Source organism: Thunnus albacares, chromosome 15 (genome assembly GCF_914725855.1).
Source record: "Thunnus albacares chromosome 15, fThuAlb1.1, whole genome shotgun sequence".
NCBI lineage: Eukaryota > Metazoa > Chordata > Actinopteri > Scombriformes > Scombridae > Thunnus > Thunnus albacares.
Window position 1 is genome coordinate 30,720,246 of NC_058120.1, and position 22,351 is coordinate 30,742,596.

At 41.1% G+C, this 22,351-nt stretch overlaps 2 protein-coding genes across 5 annotated transcripts; one reads left to right on the top strand and one right to left on the bottom strand.

The window, feature by feature from the left end:
• Nucleotides 1–2,212: 2,212 nt before the first annotated feature.
• Nucleotides 2,213–17,065, top strand: znf839 (zinc finger protein 839). Of its 3 annotated transcripts, none has more exons than XM_044374612.1 (10): nucleotides 2,213–3,627; nucleotides 3,780–4,883; nucleotides 5,207–5,338; nucleotides 5,874–5,987; nucleotides 6,089–6,181; nucleotides 9,831–9,977; nucleotides 10,787–10,891; nucleotides 12,288–12,375; nucleotides 14,778–14,991; nucleotides 15,221–17,065. In XM_044374612.1, the coding sequence occupies exons 1-10, from the start codon at nucleotides 2,830–2,832 to the stop codon at nucleotides 15,786–15,788; spliced, it is 3,363 nt and encodes a 1,120-aa protein (XP_044230547.1). In that variant the 5' UTR covers nucleotides 2,213–2,829; the 3' UTR covers nucleotides 15,789–17,065. The 3 variants fall into 3 exon arrangements, with proteins under 3 accessions (XP_044230547.1, XP_044230549.1, XP_044230548.1); XM_044374613.1 differs by having other exon boundaries at nucleotides 2,215–3,627; nucleotides 14,787–14,991; XM_044374614.1 differs by lacking the exon at nucleotides 5,207–5,338 and having other exon boundaries at nucleotides 2,214–3,627.
• Nucleotides 16,956–22,159, bottom strand: LOC122998058 (cyclin-dependent kinase 2 interacting protein). 2 transcript variants are annotated; one of them, XM_044374616.1, is made up of 5 exons: nucleotides 22,058–22,159; nucleotides 20,385–20,562; nucleotides 20,018–20,147; nucleotides 17,876–18,005; nucleotides 16,956–17,739 (listed from the first exon to the last, which is right to left on the bottom strand). In XM_044374616.1, the coding sequence occupies exons 1-5, from the start codon at nucleotides 22,062–22,064 to the stop codon at nucleotides 17,537–17,539; spliced, it is 648 nt and encodes a 215-aa protein (XP_044230551.1). In that variant the 5' UTR covers nucleotides 22,065–22,159; the 3' UTR covers nucleotides 16,956–17,536. The 2 variants fall into 2 exon arrangements, with proteins under 2 accessions (XP_044230551.1, XP_044230550.1); XM_044374615.1 differs by lacking the exon at nucleotides 22,058–22,159 and adding an exon at nucleotides 18,671–18,758 and having other exon boundaries at nucleotides 20,385–20,501.
• Nucleotides 22,160–22,351: the final 192 nt, after the last annotated feature.

Below are 22,351 nucleotides of genomic sequence, written 5' to 3' on the forward strand. Positions count from 1 at the left end.
TAAGATGTTATAAGATGTTATAAGATATAAGATGTTATAAGATGTTATAAGATATGAGATGTTATAAGATGTTATAAGATATTATAAGATGTTATAAGATGTTATTAGATATAAGATGTTATAGGATGTTATAAGATATGAGATGTTATAAGATGTTATAAGATATAAGATGTTATAAGATGTTATAAGATATAATAAGATGTTATAAGATGTTATAAGATATAATAAGATGTTATAAGATATAAGATGTTATAAGATATAAGATGTTATAAGATGTTATAAGATATAAGATGTTATAAGATGTTATAAGATATAAGATATTATAAGATATAAGATGTTATAAGATATAAGATATTATAAGATATAAGATGTTATAAGATGTTATAAGATATAAGATGTTATAAGATATAATAAGATGTTATAAGATGTTATAAGATATAATAAGATGTTATAAGATATAAGATGTTATAAGATATAAGATGTTATAAGATATAAGATGTTATAAGATGTTATAAGATATAAGATGTTATAAGATGTTATAAGATATAAGATATTATAAGATGTTATAAGATATAAGATGTTATAAGATGTTATAAGATAAGATGTTATAAGATATAAGATGTTATAAGATATAAGATGTTATAAGATAAGATGTTATAAGATATAAGATGTTATAAGATATAAGATGTTATAAGATGTTATAAGATATAAGATGTTATAAGATGTTATAAGATATAAGATATTATAAGATATAAGATGTTATAAGATATAAGATATTATAAGATATAAGATGTTATAAGATGTTATAAGATATAAGATGTTATAAGATATAATAAGATGTTATAAGATGTTATAAGATATAATAAGATGTTATAAGATATAAGATGTTATAAGATATAAGATGTTATAAGATATAAGATGTTATAAGATGTTATAAGATATAAGATGTTATAAGATGTTATAAGATATAAGATATTATAAGATGTTATAAGATATAAGATGTTATAAGATGTTATAAGATAAGATGTTATAAGATATAAGATGTTATAAGATATAAGATGTTATAAGATGTTATAAGATATAAGATATAAGATGTTATAAGATGTTATAAGATATAAGATATTATAAGATGTTATAAGATATAAGATGATATAAGATGTTATAAGATAAGATGTTATAAGATATAAGATGTTATAAGATATAAGATGTTATAAGATGTTATAAGATATAAGATGTTATAAGATGTTATAAGATATAAGATGTTATAAGATGTTATAAGATATAACATATTATAAGATATAAGATGTTATAAGATGTTATAAGATATAAGATATTTTAAGATGTTATAAGATATAAGATGTTATAAGATGTTATAAGACATAAAATGTTATAAGATGTTATAAGATGTTATAAGACATAAAATGTTATAAGATGTTATAAGACATAAAATGTTATAAGATGTTACAAGATATCATAAGATGTTATAAGATATAAGATATTATAAGATGTTATAAGATATAAGATATTATAAGATATTATAAGATGTTATAAGATATAAGATGTTATAAGATGATATAAGATATAAGATGTTATAAGATGTTATAAGATATAAGATATTATAAGATGTTATAAGATATAAGATGTTATAAGATGTTATAAGACATAAAATGTTATAAGATGTTATAAGATATAAGATGTTATAAGATGTTACAAGATATAAGATGTTATAAGATATTATAAGATATAAGATATTATAAGATGTTATAAGATATTATAAGATGTTATAAGATATAAGATATTATAAGATGTTATAAGATATAAGATATTATAAGATATTATAAGATGTTATAAGATATAAGATGTTATAAGATATTATAAGATGTTATAAGATATAAGATATTATAAGATGTTATAAGATATAAGATGTTATAAGATAACGTAAGATTTTATAAGATATAAGATATTATAAGATGTTATAAGATATAAGATATTATAAGATATTATAAGATGTTATAAGATATAAGATGTTATAAGATATTATAAGATATTATAAGATATAAGATATAAGATATTATAAGATGTTATAAGATATAAGATGTTATAAGATATCATAAGATATTATAAGATATAAGATATTATAAGATGTTATAAGATATTATAAGATGTTATAAGATATAAGATATTATAAGATATTATAAGATGTTATAACATATAAGATGATATAAGATATTATAATAGCTCTTATAATACATCCATGTGTAGACAGCTGGTAAATAAGCACAGTCCGTTTACCAAATACGTTTTTGTTGAGATGTTAAATAGATTTTAGACGAAGATAACAGTTGGACTACTATCCTAAACATTAGTTTATTTTAATGGAAAATGAAATGTTCACTGCAACTTTCATGTGACGTTAATAAAACACTTCACACCGTTTGAAAAGCATTTTAATCCAAATGTGAATTTTTCTTTACAGAAATTAACTTCGTGTGTAAAGTTTCAATTAGTTTTAATATAAAATCTGTTTGTGAAAAAATAATACATATCAGAATATTTACTTTGTAAAACTGAACCCGGTCCGGTGGATCCGGTCCGGGGAGTCCGCGCTCCCGATGAGTGAGGGCTAAGCTAGGCTAACCGTTACCCGCTCCCGTTATCACCGCTCCCGTTAATGCGGTCATTCACCGCAGCGGTGCGTTTTATTCACCAGCACACACTAATCTTACAGGAACGTGTTTTATCCGGTGATATCGATCTCCGATCAGATTGATTTGATCCACCGACTGGCCCCCAGTCTGAGCTAAGCTAATAGTTAGCCTCGCAGCCAAAATGGCGGACAACGAGGAGGACAGCGGTCCGAGCAGGACAATAACAGCAGCGGAGCCGCCGGGGGCCGCGGCTCGGTCCCCCGCCGCCCCGTGCTCCCAGCCCGGGAACAGTGTGCCGTCAGCCCCCGCCGCCCCGTGCTCCCAGCCCGGGGACAGTCTACCGTCAGCCGCCGCCGCCGCCCAGTGCTCCCAGTCCGGGGACAGTCTACCGTCAGCCCCCGCCACACAGTGCACTCAGCCCGGGGAGAGCTTACAGTCAGTGCCCGGAGCTCAGTGCTCCCAGCCCGGGGACAGTTTACCGGCAGGGTCCGGAGCTCAGTTGGCGGACTTCCTCCAGAGCTGCCCGGGGGAACAGAGCATCCTGCTGGGCACAGAGTTCACAGGCCTGAGCCCGGACCTGGTCAACACCACCATCATCTACGTGCAGCCGGACGGCAGCCTGCTGGAGAGCTCCGGGCTGACGGCCGAGGAACAGCAGGCTCTGCTGGACCAGCTCACCAAGCAGCAGATCGTCCAGGTCTCTGACACCGAGGCCGCGCAGCTGCTCCAGCAGAGCCAGGTTGTAAAAACCATCCCGGTCCACAACGCGGCTCTGGACCCCAGCCAGTTGCAGCAGGTCATCAACCAGGTCACCAAGTCCCAGCAGCAGGTCCAGCCCCCCCAGCAGCAGGTCCACATCCAGGTACCTCAGCAGAGCCTGAAGACCTCCTCCCAGAACAACGCCTCGCAGCAGCTGAAGACTGCAGCCCAGCAGGTCGCCATGCAGACCAGCGGCTCGGTCCAGGTGGTCCAGAAGAAGGTGAGATAGATAGTTTTTGAAGAACCAGCTTTGTATCGTCCATAATTATTGATTATTACTGAATGATTTAGACCGATATAGTCATGAAGCAGCTGTTTGTCAGGTTTGATCTCTCTGACTTCTTATGTGGTTTCTGGTTTTTCTGTCCACAGTCAGAACCAGTCAGGATCCAGATCCAGATTCCTCCCAAACAGGAAGTGAAGCCTGGTGCTGCCCCCCAGCAGAAGAGTTTGAGTGTCAATCAGCCACAGGTGAAGCTGTCGACCAACGGCAGCCTGAACAGCGCTCAGATCATTCACATCCAGCCTGTGGTTGGTCAGCAGGGCCAGCAGTTCTTTCTACAGCAGAGTCCCGGCGACCCGCACATCCAGCTGCTCCTGCAGAGCCCCGCCCCCGTGGTCGGATCTCTGCTCCCATTGGTCCACAAGCTGACGGGCCAGACAACATCAGCCAGTGCCGCTTCAGCTGTGGGTCAGAAACCCGCATCCTCCCCTATCAGAGTCCAGAGTCCTTCTGCTATTAAGACTCCGCCCACTTCCACAGTTAAATCCCCGCCCCCCTCCTCCATTAAAACTGTTAGCTTCCCGCTAATTAAAACCCCCACTAACGGCATGACGGTGGCTGCCAGTAAGGGCCCCATTAAACCAGCTGCCACCATCACAGCGGTCCCGGCACAGAACACCACAACCGCTGCTGCCCGCCCCCCCACAGGGGCCCCGCCCCCTGTAGCCCCGCCCCCAGCAGGGAGGGATAAGGAGAAAGAAAAAGAGAGGGGAAAGAAGCTGAAGAAGAGAGAAAAGAAGGCGGTCAAAGTCCAGACCAGATCCGGTCGGGTCTCAAGACCACCGAAGTACAAAGCCAAAGACTACAAGTTCATCAAGACGGAGGACCTGGCCGACAGCCATCAGTCCGACTCAGACGACTACTCCGACATGAGCGTGGAGGAGGAGGAGGGCGAGGGCGGGAGGAAGGACGGCTCCGCCCCCGGAACCTCCCCCTCGCTCACTTACAGCCACAAGTCACGGTCCCACTGCTGCCAGACCTGTGACAAGGCCTACATCGGCCCCGGAGGCCTGAACCGCCACTACAAACTGAATCCGACCCACGGAGAGCCAGACCCGCCCGGCAACACGCCACACCCCCTCAGAGACGACAGCCAATCACAGGAGCCGACAGCGGCTGCGTCAGCAGGCGTCAAAGACGAGGAGGAGGAGAAGAAGAAGGAAGGCAAACCTGTTGCCACGGCAACAAACAGAGTAAGTGACCAATCCACCAATTAGAGCAAAAATCAGGACCAATGACTTTCAACCGATTTATTGTATTGATCAGTGATTGTATTGATCTGAATCAACAAGTGAAGGTTTTCAATACAAAACATCAGCTGATAACTGGGAACACTGGGAGCACTGGGAGCTGTTTGCTGTCTGGTTTATCAAGTTAATTACTGCATGATTTATATTGATTGATTGATTGATTACTGGCTGGTTAACAACAACTTCTCTTATTAATGAAGTTAATTACAGCATGATTTACTAACTAATCACTGTTGTGTGTACTGATCGACTGATTGATTGATTAGGTGGAGGGGGGCCCAGCTGCAGCTGTAGGACTCAGGGGCCTCCATCACCGGGGCCCCGGCCGGCCCCGAGGACGCGGACGGGGCAGGGGGCGGGGCAGGGGGCGGGGCCGACCACTGGGACCACCTCCGAAGGTTTGTTAACTTTGAACTGGAATTTGTGAAAAACACAATAAACTTTAAATTTAAACCATTAAAGGGAAACTTGGACCTTATTTCCATTATTTCGGGTCCAAGTGACTAAGAACTGGTTCCAGTGTTGAGCGAGAGCCGTGAAACGGGATCAAAGTACGTTCACTAAAAGTGACTAAAAGGATCAGAGTGATGTAATAACGCAGACAGACGAACGTTACATCGTGTTAAGAGTCTGTAAGTTTCACTTTTAAGCAGAAGGCAGAAGATGACGTCGGCACCTGACATGCTCTCTTCCTGCGTCTGTCTCAGACTCGCCCTGGTCGACTCGCCCTGGTCGACTTGCCCTGGTCGACTTGCCCTGGTCGACTCTCCCTGGTCGACTCGGCGGTTGCCTCGCCCTGGTCGACTCGGCGGTTGCCTCGGCGATATCTTCGTCTTCTTTAATTTGTGTCTGTAGAAACGTCACATTTCCATCTGCTGTTCTTCTTCATGACCGGCACTCTGGTAAATAATTGGTTAATCTGATCTCACTCAGGTGACGGTAGGCCTCGTCAGCAGGCGGGGCCGTCGCGGCCGACCTCCGAAACTTAGTGTCACCATGGCAACAGCAGAGCAGCAGGCAGAGAGGAGACGGGAACGACTGCAGGAGGTAATGACACAAACTTTCAAAGTAAAGGTTTTATGACACCATGAAACGAAGTGAATACAGATATGTGATGTGTTGCCATGACGACCGTGCATTGTTTACAGCTGGTGGAGCAGTGTGAGGACGAGGAACTGATGGACATCGTTCTTCCTCGTTTGACAAAAGTGTTGAGTCTGTGGGAGCTGCTGCTGGCCAAGGTACTCATACCTGTACTGCATATACTCTACATGTACATTCATAGAACGTTTAAAAATATATACACACTAATATATACACACTAATATATACACTGATATATACACACACTGATATATACACACTAATATATACATACTGATATATACACTAATATATACACACTGATATATACACACTAATGTATACACACTAATATATACACTGATATATACACACACTGATATATACACACTAATATATACATACTGATATATACACTAATATATACACACTGATATATACACACTAATATATACACACTAATATATATACACTAATATATACATACTGATATATACACTAATATATATACACTAATATATACACACTGATATATACACACTAATATATATACACTAATATATACACACTAATATATATACACTGATATATACACACACTGATATATACACACTAATATATACACACTGATATATACACTAATATATACACACTGATATATACACACTAATATATACATACTGATATATACACTAATATATATACACTAATATATACACACTGATATATACACACTAATATATATACACTAATATATACACACTAATATATATACACTGATATATACACACACTGATATATACACACTAATATATACACACTGATATATACACTAATATATACACACTGATATATACACACTAATATATACACACTGATATATACACTAATATATACACACTGATATATACACACTAATATATACATACTGATATATACACTAATATATATACACTAATATATACACACTAATATATACATACTGATATATACACTAATATATATACACTAATATATACACACTGATATATACACACTAATATATATACACTAATATATACACACTAATATATATACACTGATATATACACACACTGATATATACACACTAATATATACACACTGATATATACACTAATATATACACACTGATATATACACACTAATATATACACACTAATATATATACACTGATATATACACACACTGATATATACACACTAATATATACACACTGATATATACACTAATATATACACACTGATATATACACACTGATATATACACACTAATATATACACACTAATATATATACACTAACATATACACACTAATATATATACACTAACATATACACACTAATATATATACACTAACATATACACACTGATATATATACACTAATATATACACACTGATATATACACACTAATATATACACACTGATATATACACACTAATATATACACACTAATATATATACACTAACATATACACACTGATATATATACACTAATATATACACACTGATATATACACACTAATATATATACACTGATATATACACACTGATATATATACACTAATATATACACACTGATATATACACACTAATATATATACACTAACATATACACACTAATATATATACACTAATATATACACACTAATATATATACACTAACATATACACACTAATATATATACACTGATATATACACACTGATATATATACACTAATATATACACACTAATATATACACACTAATATATATACACTAACATATACACACTAATATATATACACTGATATATACACACTGATATATATACACTAACATATACACACTAATATATATACACTAACATATACACACTAATATATACACACTGATATATATACACTAACATATACACACTAATATATATACACTAACATATACACACTGATATATATACACTAATATATATACACTGATATATACACACTGATATATATACACTAATATATACACACTAATATATACACACTAATATATATACACTAACATATACACACTAATATATATACACTGATATATACACACTGATATATATACACTAACATATACACACTAATATATATACACTAACATATACACACTAATATATACACACTAATATATATACACTAACATATACACACTGATATATATACACTAACATATACACACTAATATATATACACTAACATATACACACTAATATATACACACTGATATATATACACTAACATATACACACTAATATATATACACTAACATATACACACTGATATATATACACTAATATATACACACTGATATATATACACTAATATATACACACTGATATATACACTAATATATACACACTGATATATACACACTGATATATACACACTAATATATACACACTAATATATATACACTAACATATACACACTAATATATATACACTAACATATACACACTGATATATATACACTAATATATACACACTGATATATACACACTGATATATACACACTGATATATATACACTAACATATACACACTGATATATATACACTGATATATACACACTGATATATACACACTGATATATACACACTGATATATACACACTAATATATACACACTAATATATATACACTAACATATACACACTGATATATATACACTGATATATACACACTGATATATACACACTGATATATACACACTGATATATACACACCAGGGCTGTACTGAGGGCTTTGTTGCCATGGTATTCAAAATGTGTGTGTGTGTGTGTGTGTGTGTGTGTGTGTGTGTGTGTGTGTGTGTGTGTGTGTGTGTGTGTGTGTGTGTGTGTGTGTGAGCAGTGAGGGGATCTGCTGGCTCTGTTCATCCCTCCAGTAAAGTTCACAGACTTAAGAATCAATAACATCATCATTCATAAAGATCTTCCTCATGTGGTGTTGTGATGATGATGATGATGATGATGATGCAGAGCGCTGTCTAACACGTCAGCTGGGTTGAGATCAGGTGACTGTGAAGGTCGTAACGTGATCACTCCCATCAGGATAAAGCTGATCACTCACAACTGCTCTGTATTGATTAGCAGTGACTCTTCCCTCTAAGGGGACAAGTGGACCCAAACCATGCCAGCATAACAGAGCCCCCAGACCCCCTCTGCAGGGGTCCAGCATTCAGACCTGGACCAGGTTTTTACTGTAATCTGTTGCCCGTCTGTGTGTGTGTGTGTGTGTGTGTGTGTGTGAGTGTGTGAGTGTGTATATATATATGTTGGGTGGGGAGAGCAAGTCAACAGCAGGTGCCTCCTCCTCCTCCTCTTCCTCCTCCTCCTCCTCCTCCTCCTCCTCCTCCTCTTCCTCCTCCTCCTCCTCCTCCTCCTCTCCTCTCTGCTCTGCTGGCTGCCTCAGTGTCAGCAGCAGCTGGATGCAGGCCAACAAAATACTGGCAGCACAAGTGACACTGAGACGTCCAGCTGAGCGGAGAAGAGGAGGAGGAGGAGGAGCAGGAGGAGGAGGAGGAGCAGGAGGAGGAGGAGGAGGAGCAAGAGGAGGAGGAGGAGGAGGAGCAAGAGGAGGAGGAGGAGGAGGAGGAGGCACCTGTTGTGACTTGCTCTCCCACGCTGCCTCCATTGTCTCTCCCTCTTTCTCTCTCTCTGCTCTCCTCACCTATCGCTACTATTGGACCCCCCCACTGCAAAGCTTCGGTCTTGTACTGGTGTATTTCTCTCATCAGGTGTGTTTCACTGCATCGTGTCGTCTGGCTGTTTCAGGTGGAGCGTGGCGGTCCGGCTCGCACTCGTTTTCCAGACATTTACCGTGAGTTTGAGTCCCTGCAGGCTCAGGTGAGACAGGCCGCTCAGGATTACATCATCAGCCCGCAGGGTGGAGCCACGCCACTGGAGGTCAGAAACATCGAGGTGAGGGCTTCTACTGGGTTTTACTGAATTCCACCATGTTTCTATTGTGAGCTGCTTTACTCTGAAACCTTCTGTTGGAGTTTGTATTTAGTGGTGTAATCTGCTGTCCTGTCCTGTAACTTACTGTCCTGTCCTGTAACTTACTGTCCTGCGCCGTAATTTACTGTCCTGTCCTGTAACTTACTGTCCTGCGCCGTAACTTACTGTCCTGTCCTGTAACTTACTGTCCTGCGCCGTAATTTACTGTCCTGTCCTGTAACTTACTGTCCTGTCCTGTAACTTACTGTCCTGTAACTTACTGTCCTGCGCCGTAATTTACTGTCCTGTCCTGTAACTTACTGTCCTGCGCCGTAATTTACTGTCCTGTCCTGTAACTTACTGTCCTGCGCCGTAACTTACTGTCCTGCCCTGTAACTTACTGTCCTGTCCTGTAATTTACTGTCCTGTCCTGTAACTTACTGTCCTGTCCTGTAACTTACTGTCCTGTAACTTACTGTCCTGTAACTTACTGTCCTGCGCCGTAATTTACTGTCCTGTCCTGTAACTTACTGTCCTGTCCTGTAACTTACTGTCCTGCCCTGTAACTTACTGTCCTGTCCTGTAATTTACTGTCCTGTGCGGTGACTTACTGTCCTGCGCCGTAACTTACTGTCCTGTCCTGTAATTTACTGTCCTGTAATTTACTGTCCTGTGTTGTAACTTACTGTACTGTCCTGTGTTGTAACTTACTGTCCTGTGCCGTAACTTACTGTCCTGTCCTGTAATTTACTGTCCTATAACTTACTGTCCTGTCCTGCACTGTGTTCCAGGTTGCCAGGTCTCTGGGGATCCTGGACGAGGTGAACAGGATGAAAGTGGTTCCTGGAGTGTCTCACAGCACTAGTCTAACCAATAAGAACGTCCGATACATGGAGGTAAACCCACAGGTCGGGTCCTAGGGGCTGGATCCAGTTTGAATCCGGTTCCAGGTTGGGTAACAGATCCTGGTTTTAGAAACCTGGATGTGTTACTTGAAGTACTCGGATATAAATCAGGGCTGCGGTCGAATAGTCTTTTTTTTCTCAGGAGGGTTCCTAAGTGAGTGAAATGAAAGTGGCAGCGATGATAAGAGCTGATCGAATTCTATAAATGTTAAAGAAAAAGTGTTTCAATGCTTCCTTTCTAATTTCCTTTAGCATCGATACACCTGACCATCCTTTACGAAAGGAGAGGAGATAATTCTATCCCACAATTCCTTGCAGCAGCAGTATTTAAAGCGACCAAGCGACGTACCATTCACCAACTCAAACAAAATGATATGTACAGTAGTAGATTTGTAGGCCTAACATGTTCTTGCATACATTTAACTCTTATTTTCATACAATAGTTGGGATTCAGGAGGGCGAGCGAGAGCAATAACTCTCAATTTGACACTTCTGTTTCAGCTTTGTGGCTGGTAGCATATCTTCCTTTTTTAAACTCAATTCCAACCTTGTTTTTCACCACAAGCGCATAATCGCCATGGGGGACGGGGGGTCACGCTCCCCCCAATATATGAAACATGGAGTTTTGTCCCCCCCAGTATTTGTAAATGACACAACATCAGATTCCCCCCAAAGCTGAAAGAAAGATCATTTGTTTCCCTCAATATTCAGTGTTAAATCGACTGCATGTGAACCGTTTACAGAAAACGTGTTCATGTCCAACAGTGAACCAACAGCAGCTCGTGACCACACGTCCCGTAGATTCAGGTCTGCTCTCTATTCTTGGTACGCCACGCACAGATCTCTGATCTACTCAGGTTCACTCACGTCTACACAAGCTGTGGTGTCGATCATTCAGGGCTTCAACCCCAAAACATGCTGCTTTATTACAAACTGTTTCTCTGTATAAACGTTCACATCACGTGTAAATCTGCAATAAAACAAAGTATTATATTAGCCTACGTTATTTATCCAGCTATGTGTGTTTCATTTTATATATACCTCGTACCCGCTGGCCCCCCCAAAGCCTGACTGTACTGATACTGAAGTATCTAAGAGTTCAGAACGCTGTAGTTTCACCGCGGCGGTCCTGCGTCCGCCGTCGCATCGATACGTAGCTCCGTGTGCGTGCGGTCGGTTGTCTTTGAAGTCCTTATGAATCCTCTTTCACATCGAGGTCAGGCGATAGTGGTTAGAAAAACGTGATAGGACGTAGTTTTCGACTGCAGCCCGGGACGCTGGCACCTGATCCAGCAGGTGCGCACCTGGTCCAGCAGGTGCGCACCTGATCCAGCAGGTGCACACCTGATCCAGATTCACTGTGATTCAATCAAACTCTGTTTCCCAGAATTCCAAGATGCTGCCGCCGTCCAAGAGATTCAAGATGGAGAACAGCGTCCCCGTTCAGCAAAATGGCATCGAGCTGCACCGAACAGGTACTACTGCTACACCAGTACTATGCTGTACTACACCAGTACTATGCTGTACTACACCAGTACTATGCTATACTACACCAGTACTATGCTATACTACACCAGTACTATGCTATACTACACCAGTACCATGCTGTACTACACCAGTACTATGCTGTACTACACCAGTACTATGCTATACTACACCAGTACTATGCTATACTACACCAGTACCATGCTGTACTACACCAGTACTATGCTGTACTACACCAGTACTATGCTGTGGTATGGGTGTACTACACCAGTACTATGCTGTAGTACAGGTGTACTACACCAGTACTATGCTGTAGTATGGGTGTACTACACCAGTATTATGCTGTAGTACATGTGTACTACACCAGTATTATGCTGTACTACACCAGTACTATGCTGTACTACACCAGTACTATGCTGTGGTATGGGTGTACTACACCAGTACTATGCTGTGGTATGGGTGTACTACACCAGTACTATGCTGTAGTACAGGTGTACTACACCAGTTCTATGCTGTAGTACATGTGTACTACACCAGTATTATGCTGTACTACACCTGTACTACACCAGTACTATGCTGTACTACACTTGTACTACACCAGTACTATGCTGTACTACACTTGCACTACACCTATGTACTATGCTGTACTACACTTGTACTACACAAGTACTATGCTGTACTACACTTGTACTACACCAGTACTATGCTGTACTACACTTGCACTACACCTATGTACTATGCTGTACTACACTTGTACTACACAAGTACTATGCTGTACTACACTTGCACTACACCTATGTACTATGCTGTACTACACTTGTACTACACCAGTACTATGCTGTACTACACTTGCACTACATCTATGTACTATGCTGTACTACACTTGTACTACACCAGTACTATGCTGTACTACACTTGCACTACACCTATGTACTATGCTGTACTACACTTGTACTACACCAGTACTATGCTGTACTACACTTGTACTACACCAGTACTATGCTGTACTACACTTGTACTACACCTATGTACTATGCTGTACTACACTTGTACTACATCAGTACTATGCTGTACTACACTTGTACTACATCTATGTACTATGCTGTACTACACTTGTACTACACCAGTACTATGCTGTACTACACTTGTACTACATCTATGTACTATGCTGTACTACACTTGTACTACACCAGTACTATGCTGTACTACACTTGTACTACATCTATGTACTACGCTGTGCTACACTTGTACTACATCTATGTACTATGCTGTACTACACTTGTACTACACCTATGTACTATGCTGTACTACACTTGTACTACATCTATGTACTACGCTGTGCTACACTTGTACTACATCTATGTACTATGCTGTACTACACTTGTACTACACCAGTACTATGCTGTGCTACACTTGTACTACATCTATGTACTATGCTGTACTACACTTGTACTACACCAGTACTATGCTGTACTACACTTGTACTACACCTATGTACTATGCTGTACTACACTTGTACTACATCTATGTACTACGCTGTGCTACACTTGTACTACATCTATGTACTATGCTGTACTACACTTGTACTACACCAGTACTATGCTGTACTACACTTGTACTACACCTATGTACTATGCTGTACTACACTTGTACTACACCTATGTACTATGCTGTACTACACTTGTACTACACCAGTACTATGCTGTACTACACTTGTACTACACCAGTACTATGCTGTACTACACTTGTACTACACCTATGTACTATGCTGTACTACACTTGTACTACACCAGTACTATGCTGTACTACACTTGTACTACACCTATGTACTATGCTGTACTACACTTGTACTACACCTATGTACTATGCTGTACTACACTTGTACTACACCAGTACTATGCTGTACTACACTTGTACTACACCTATGTACTATGCTGTACTACACTTGTACTGCACCAGTACCATGCTGTACTACACTTGTACTACATCTATGTACTATGCTGTACTACACTTGTACTACACCAGTACTATGCTGTACTACACTTGTACTACATCTATGTACTATGCTGTACTACACTTGTACTACATCTATGTACTATGCTGTACTACACTTGTACTACACCAGTACTATGCTGTACTACACTTGTACTACATCTGTGTACTATGCTGTACTACACTTGTACTACATCTATGTACTATGCTGTACTACACTTGTACTACACCAGTACTATGCTGTACTACACTTGTACTACATCTGTGTACTATGCTGTACTACACTTGTACTACACCAGTACTATGCTGTACTACACTTGTACTACATTTATGTACTACGCTGTGCTACAGATTGAAACTGTTGTACTTTTTTCATCTTCCCAAATTTTTTTTCACGTTGGGAGTGCAGTGACCTCCGTGCCCCCTGTGACCTCCGTGACTTCTGTGACCCCTATGACCTCCACGATTCCTGTGACCTCTGTGACCTCTGTGACCTCCATAACCCCTGTGACCTCTGTGAGCTCCACTCTGAAGTCCTGCTCGGTTTCAGTGTCTCCTCTTGTGATTCCATCTGGATCCAAACTGCTGTCCACCACCGCTGATCCTGCCCCCAGGTGAGCTGACCCCGCCCCCAGGTGAGCTGACCCCGCCCCCTGAGCTCAGTCCTTTGAATGTACAGGTGGAACCCTAGTTTTCCTTTGGTGTCTCTGACTCACCTGCAGGTATTTATGAGGTATATTTATGTCGGAGGTAGTTAATCAGTGTCACACCTGGACCAGGTTTACAAAGCTGATTGGTCCATTCAGGTTTACTGAGGTTTGGGTGTGTTTTCTGGTCCCCCAGGTCCTCTGGCCCCACATGTGCAACGACCTCCCCCCAGGCCCTGCCCCCTGCCACGCCCATGGAGGTGACCCCTGGTGAGAACCAGGGGGCGGGGCCTCTGCAAACTGACACTCAGGTGGACTCTCTGCCAGCAGGGCAGGACCAGGTCTTAAGCACCAGTGACATCGCAGCCCAGATGAAGGAGCTGGAGAAGGCTCTGGGTCCACGTCTTGAGTCCAGGTCCACCCTGACGCCTGAGTCCAGGTCCACCCTGACGCCTGAGTCCAGGTCCACTCTGACACCTGAGTCAGGCTCCCAGATTCTGGCGTCCCCTCAACACCAGTCTGAGTCCAGCACCAAAGAACTGCAGGAGGGCCAGGAGATCTACATACAAACCGAGGGTCTGACGGTCCAGCTGGCGGAGCCCGGATCAGACCGGATCGTCATTGTCAACGGGCCGGATGGGACCACCATGCACATCCAGACCCCAGAGGGGGTTCCCCTGGAAGCGGTTCAGGCCCTGCTGGGCATCGAGGCGTCAGACGGGGCCAACAAAATCCTGTCCAGAATCCAGACTGATCCGAACTGAGTTGCACCGGAACATGACCTGAACCGCATCACACCCACAGGGAGATCAGTCAGATCAACATCTGTACGTGCAAACACCTGGACTGACAAACACCTGGACTGACAAACACCTGGACCCACAGAATTCTTAACAAACAAGTCAACGAGCACCTGTCGTTCTGTCCTGACGGGGGCGGAGTTTAAACACACCGATTGGTCGGTCTATCTGGAGACTTTATGTCATGTCTGGACCCTCAGAGGATGAACTTGCCTGCGGCGCCCCCCTCAGGACAAACTGGACATTGTTACTGTGGGTGTCATGAACCCGGCGGTCTGTAGGGGGCGCGCAGGTCTCCAGAGAGTCAGTTTGTTGTTTCAGGTTTTCTTTCAACATCACCTGGATCTGCGACGTGTCAAACTAAACTTTCTGTTCAAAAACACACTGAAGATCTTCTAAAAGACTCCTGAACTTTATCTTCCAACGGTTTTAGGGTTAAAACTCAGAAACCAGAGCGAGTCGAGTTTTTGTCTCCTCGTGATTTAAGTTTCTAATTTTCTTGATAAATTCTCATTTTATCATTTTATTTTGTGGTGCTCATATTTATTTTTTTAAGACTGTTACCCTGAGATCATCGTATCACACCACCATCCGGTGATCAATTAAAGTCCTGATCAACCATAAACTGCAGATGACCTGATCAATAAGTCCTGATCTCATGACAGCAGATTAAATAAATATGAGCCTCATTTGTTATCGAGATGACGAGATAATCAGTTTGTAACGAAGACGCTGAAAGTGTCCCCTCCGGGCTCCGGCGCTCGGCGGCGGCGGCGGACAGCGTGTCAGTTCAGGTCGCTGTTTGGTTCATTCAGCTCTTACCTGTGATGATGTCATCATGATGTCATCAGAGGAACCTGATCCTTCCTGCTGGTTTTTAAGGAATCAGGAGTGTTGATTGTACATTTGTAAACTTGTTTTTTTCCAATGTTTCCACATTTGGATTCGTCGTTCATTTAAAAATAGAAACTGATTAGTCGGCTGTTCATATGTAGATAAATATGAAAAACAAAGTTTAAAAAAAGTTGCACTATTTTATTACTTTTTATAAAACTTCACAGCAAAATGTTTTCCAAACGTAAACTCAGATGTTTGTACTCGTTTGGAAAATGAATGTGAGGAAAACAGGAAAACAGTTTGGAGGAAATCGAACTTTATTGATTTGTCATGTTGATCGTTCAAGTGCTGAATGCATTAAACACATTTCATGTTCCTCCAATAAACTGATGTGACAAACTCAACACTGAGCTCCGATCAATAACTTCACAACAAAGGTTTCCAGAAGGTAAATTAATGCTCACACGTACCTTCCAGTCTGCCGTGAAGACATTCAGTGCGGCAAACACAAGAGTATCAATACGTATCAATACTTCTGTTGCAAGGAAACACAAACATGGTTCATTATAGTAGTAGCTGTATATGTTAGTAGTCCACTGTGACATTTCAGGGTTTTGTTGTTTCTGGTTTTACAGAATCTGCTCTAAATGACCCAAAGTGTCGATAGAGAATCCAGCTGTGACGCTGTGGTGGACGTCAGCTGATCATCACCTACTGCCTCAAGACTTGAGCCCGTTTCTGTTTCTGCACCTGTTCAATTAACATTTCAATCTGCTTCCAGTCTTTGTGCTAAGCTAGGCTAACACATCCCACATCTCTCTGTACTGGACTCAGAGACGACCCCGGCGCTGATCACATGACTCTAGAGGATGACATCAGAGCGGGCGGTGTCCAGTCTCCAGCAGCAGAGCCTCCAGCGTCATTCTGGTCTGGGGGGGGATGAAGGGCTGGTGCAGCCAGCAGGACAGGTAGACCATGCAGAGGTCAGAGGTCACAGTGTGGGCGAGTTCCTGCAGGATGGTCTGCTTCAGCTGCAGCTCCTGACGGAAGGCGTCCAACAAGACGCGAGACGAGTCCTCTGAAACATGAAGACAAACATCAGACGAGTCCTCTGAAACATGAAGACAAACATCAGACGAGTCCTCTGAAACATGAAGACAAACATCAGACGAGTCCTCTGAAACATGAAGATGCCGCTCCGGAGGTCGACTCACCGAACTGTTTGGTGGTCCAGCTGTGAAATAGAGGAACCTTCCTGCCTTCAGGTCCAAACTGAAACTCCTCCAGATCCAGAACTCCTCGCTGTGATGCCATCAGACGCTCCATCTTCATCACCACGATGACCTGAGACGATGACCAGTTTTTAGTTCCACACCGCATACTCTTTATAGTATCCTGTATTTACTGCTGTATATTAACAGGACATGAACTGTCCTCCAATATTAAAGTGGAGAAAGACAACTCCTACACTCATGGATACTTTACTGGGAAAAATACAATAGTGAACATCTGTATAAATATTGTGAATATCCATAATTATAATTCCTTCTACCTCCCACAGAGAGATGCAGTAAATTACGTTATTCAGTCTGATGTGTTCATGTTAATCCATGTATATATGTGTACATGTGGAGCTCCAGAGGCAGCGCTGCTGTTCTGTAAAAACATGAAGCTTCACTTTACATTCAGACAAACTAATGTTGCAGCTGCAGTTGCACAATTTCATCTGAGACCAACATTTATCTTCCAAAAGGAATTATATCATATATCAAAATGCTGCAGAGACGTTGGAGGTGAATCAGCTGCAGATCAGTTCATGGATCATCTCCTCCCGGGACGACCACATGTTGAGCCGCCGATCATCTCAGGAGTCGGGCTGCTAGCGGCTGAGATGAGCGGCTGCTCCCACCTGGCCAGCGGCTCCCAAACATCCCAGCAGGTTTACAGACTGGAGTTACTGAGATAAACTGACCACATTGGAGGATAAAGTCCCTGCAGACAGCACAAACCTCAAACAACAGACCAGCTCTTTCTTCAACCCCCCAGGAACGCTGGCCAATAAAGTGAGAGCCAGAACCAGACCATCTAAACAACCTCCTGCAAGCAGAAAGGATCAGATAAGGAACCCTCATCTCCTGCATAGTCACCAAACCAGACCACTGACCCAAACCACCTTTAATCCTTCAAGCTACAAGAGCAGCAAGATGGGAAGACCAACTCACATCCCAGTACGAACTGATAAAACCATTTGGATAAACGACCCCACCACTGGTCATCATAACTCACCCTAATTCATAATTCACCCCTAAACTCATAAAAATATTTGAGTGCACAAATTCCTACAACATGTTGAGAATCTAAATGTTACTTTGTCACCTGAAAACATATTAAAACTTAATTAAGTGACATATTAACAGAAAACATTACAATAGTCTGGCTCAAAACCTCCAGCATAATGCCATCGCCGTCAGATATCTTTGTTGGACCGCGAGGCATGCTGGGTAATGTAGGCCCAGCAGGGGCCCTCCTCTCTACACAAAGACACTGACAGAAAGTTCAAACTGGAAACCAGTGACACTGAAAAAACCAGTCACTGACAAAAGAACACAGACATGAAGAAAAAATCTGAACATTGACAATGAAAAACATCATAATGCAAAACTATCAATAAAATGAGATAATGTTTAATGTGTTTTAAGGTTAGGAGCCAATATAACGTTTTCTCCTGCAGGTGTTTCTTTCTTCACTTTGGCCCCGTAGAAATGAAGCTTTAGATATCTTGAAATAAAACATCTACTAGTAAGAATGTTACTGCGTATATCTCTAATTGCCATTATGGATACCTAAAATGTAATTACAGATCGGAGTGTGGTTCCATCAGTGCTGTCTTCTTCCTCTGTGGTTGCACAGCAGTTGATGCACTTCGATTGTAAATCGAGCCTTCATGCTCCTCCTCTAACCCGGAGACAGAACGTCATTGAGAAAACAAGGCTTATAGGGAACCAATCTAAACACAGATGGTGTCATTATTCTATAGCCATTACACTGTGCAATCAACATTTACTTCATAATGATAAGTTAAAGCAAAAAAATCTTTTTCCACCTTAAACATCTCTGTCTTTATATGAACTGATCAATTAAGCTGATGGTTTTAGATAAAAGAGGTTTGTACAGAGGTCTGACGGTGGAAAAATACAATATTAATGTGTGAATCAGAGTGAAGGGATAATAAACAGGAACAATATTTGGAGAACTTAGTAAAGTTGCATAAGTCACTAAAAGATAACGTATGTTTGTGTTTTGTTGGTGAATGTGATGTCTTTCTGTATCTGACACAAAGCAAAATGAAGCGGCACCATTTTGTTGAAGACATCCTGCAGTTTGCAGCATTCGTCCTGCAGCTCTGCAGCTCCACCTGCTGGCTGTGATGGAGCTGATGGAGGCGAAAGAGGTTCATCCACCTGCTGCTGCTGTTCGCTCTGAGAACTGAAGGAGAGGAAAACCAGTGTTTACCGCTAAAATGCTACACTAGCAGCTCTGTGAGGCTTTGAGCTGAATGCTAACACCAGCATGCTAACAAGCTCACCATGATAACGTTAGCAGGTACAATGTTCACCATGTTGTGTGATTTTCATGTCACAGATTTTCTCCATTAATATGTTGTTTGTGTTTAATTATCTGTGAAAATAGACGAATGTAGAATAAACTAAAGTGAATCCTGACCTGCTCAGCCGCAGGTTCACGATGTTTCCTGCGATGGTGAAGCCTTCGTCGCTGAGTTTCTCCCAGCGCAGCAGCAGGTTGTGCCAGTCAGCGGCATTGTCTTTGATCTTTCGTGCACTTCCTGTGACAGCTGAGCACTTCCTGTTTGATGAGGTCACTGTGATGTCACCTGACGGGCCTGGGTGTAGACACAGTCAGAGTTTACCTGCAGAGTCACAAAGCTTTCAAACAGGAGACATGATGCACTTTTAAATCCTCCTCTCACCCAATCAGAGGGCCACTTCAGCAGGAGACAACGACGGCATCAGTTTATTGATCTGCTGTAGCGACTCTGTTAAAATCAGTGCTGGAAAGTAACTAAGTACATTTATTCAAGTACTGTACTTCAGTACAGTTTAGAGGTATTTGTACTTTACTGGAGTATTTCCATGTGATGCTACTTTCTTCCCCCATAAAATCATAAATCTATTTGAGTGCATGGTTGTGGTAAAGATGAAACAAACAAAACAAAACAAAACACCAGCACTCACTGATCCATCTTCTTATGTTTTTTTATTGTGGACAGAAACGGACGTGTTTCATCAGCGTACACTGATGTTTTCACAATCGCTGTCTGTGTGTCTTCATTGGAGTCGACTACTGACTGTCAGCCGTTAGTTCACCATCATCACCACACAACGCAGAGACTGCAGGCTGTCACCAGTTAGTTCACCATCATCACCACACAACGCAGAGACTGCAGGCCGTCACCAGTTAGTTCACCATCATCACCACACAACGCAGAGACTGCAGGCCGTCACCAGTTAGTTCACCATCATCACCACACAACGCAGAGACTGCAGGCCGTCACCAGTTAGTTCACCATCATCACCACACAACGCAGAGACTGCAGGCCGTCACCAGTTAGTTCACCATCATCACCACACAACGCAGAGACTGCAGGCCGTCACCAGTTAGTTCACCATCATCACCACACAACGCAGAGACTGCAGGCTGTCACCAGTTAGTTCACCATCATCACCACACAACGCAGAGACTGCAGGCTGTCACCATTATCAGCGATATTAAAGACACTTAACGGGGGCGTGTAAACTGTGATTATTGTAAAACTGTGTTTATGTTGTCAGAGAAGATCCTTGTTACACTCACACACTGATGCTTCACTATTAATAATCTAATGATGTCATATATAATAATATATCAGTCAGAGGGACCAAACCACTACTTTTACTGCAATACTTTAACTACATCAAGCTCATAATACTTATTATTATTATATATGTACTTTTACTTGTGATGGAGTATTTCTGGTACTTTTACTGCAGTAAATTATCTGAGTACTTCATCACACTAATAAAAGCTCTGTTGGAATAATAATCAATAATTAAATATGGATGTAAATTCTGTAAATATGAACGTAGAGTCAAACTGTCAGTTTATTGATTAACTGAATAAAAACCAGCACGTGAGTCTGAACGTTTGGACTCAAACCAGAAGAATCCAATCAGCTGTCGGATCGATACATCAGGTGATTGAAGGTTGTTTTTTTTTAACGCGCCGAGTCTCGTGCGGTTTTTATCCTCACATTGATAAAACTATCGATCCGCTGATTCAACAGACTGAGCTGTGGATCAATACTCCATCATCTGATCAGTCTGCAGACATTTACTCACCTTCCATCTGGTCAATAAATCCTCCGGACTCACGCTGCCGAGCACCCGCCACTTCCGGGTTTCTTCTTCTTCTGTTGAGCAGCAGCGTGCCAGCGCCGCCTGCTGATCGATCAGGTCACCTTCACTCTGTGACGTCACAATGTAACTAATACTAATAGTCACTGATGAAGGCTACAACTGCTACTTTACACTTATACAAGAAATATTTAGATTCACTAAAAGTGTGAATGCAAAACAGTCTGTATAAGACTATAATAATAATAATAATATTAATAATAATAATAATAATAACAA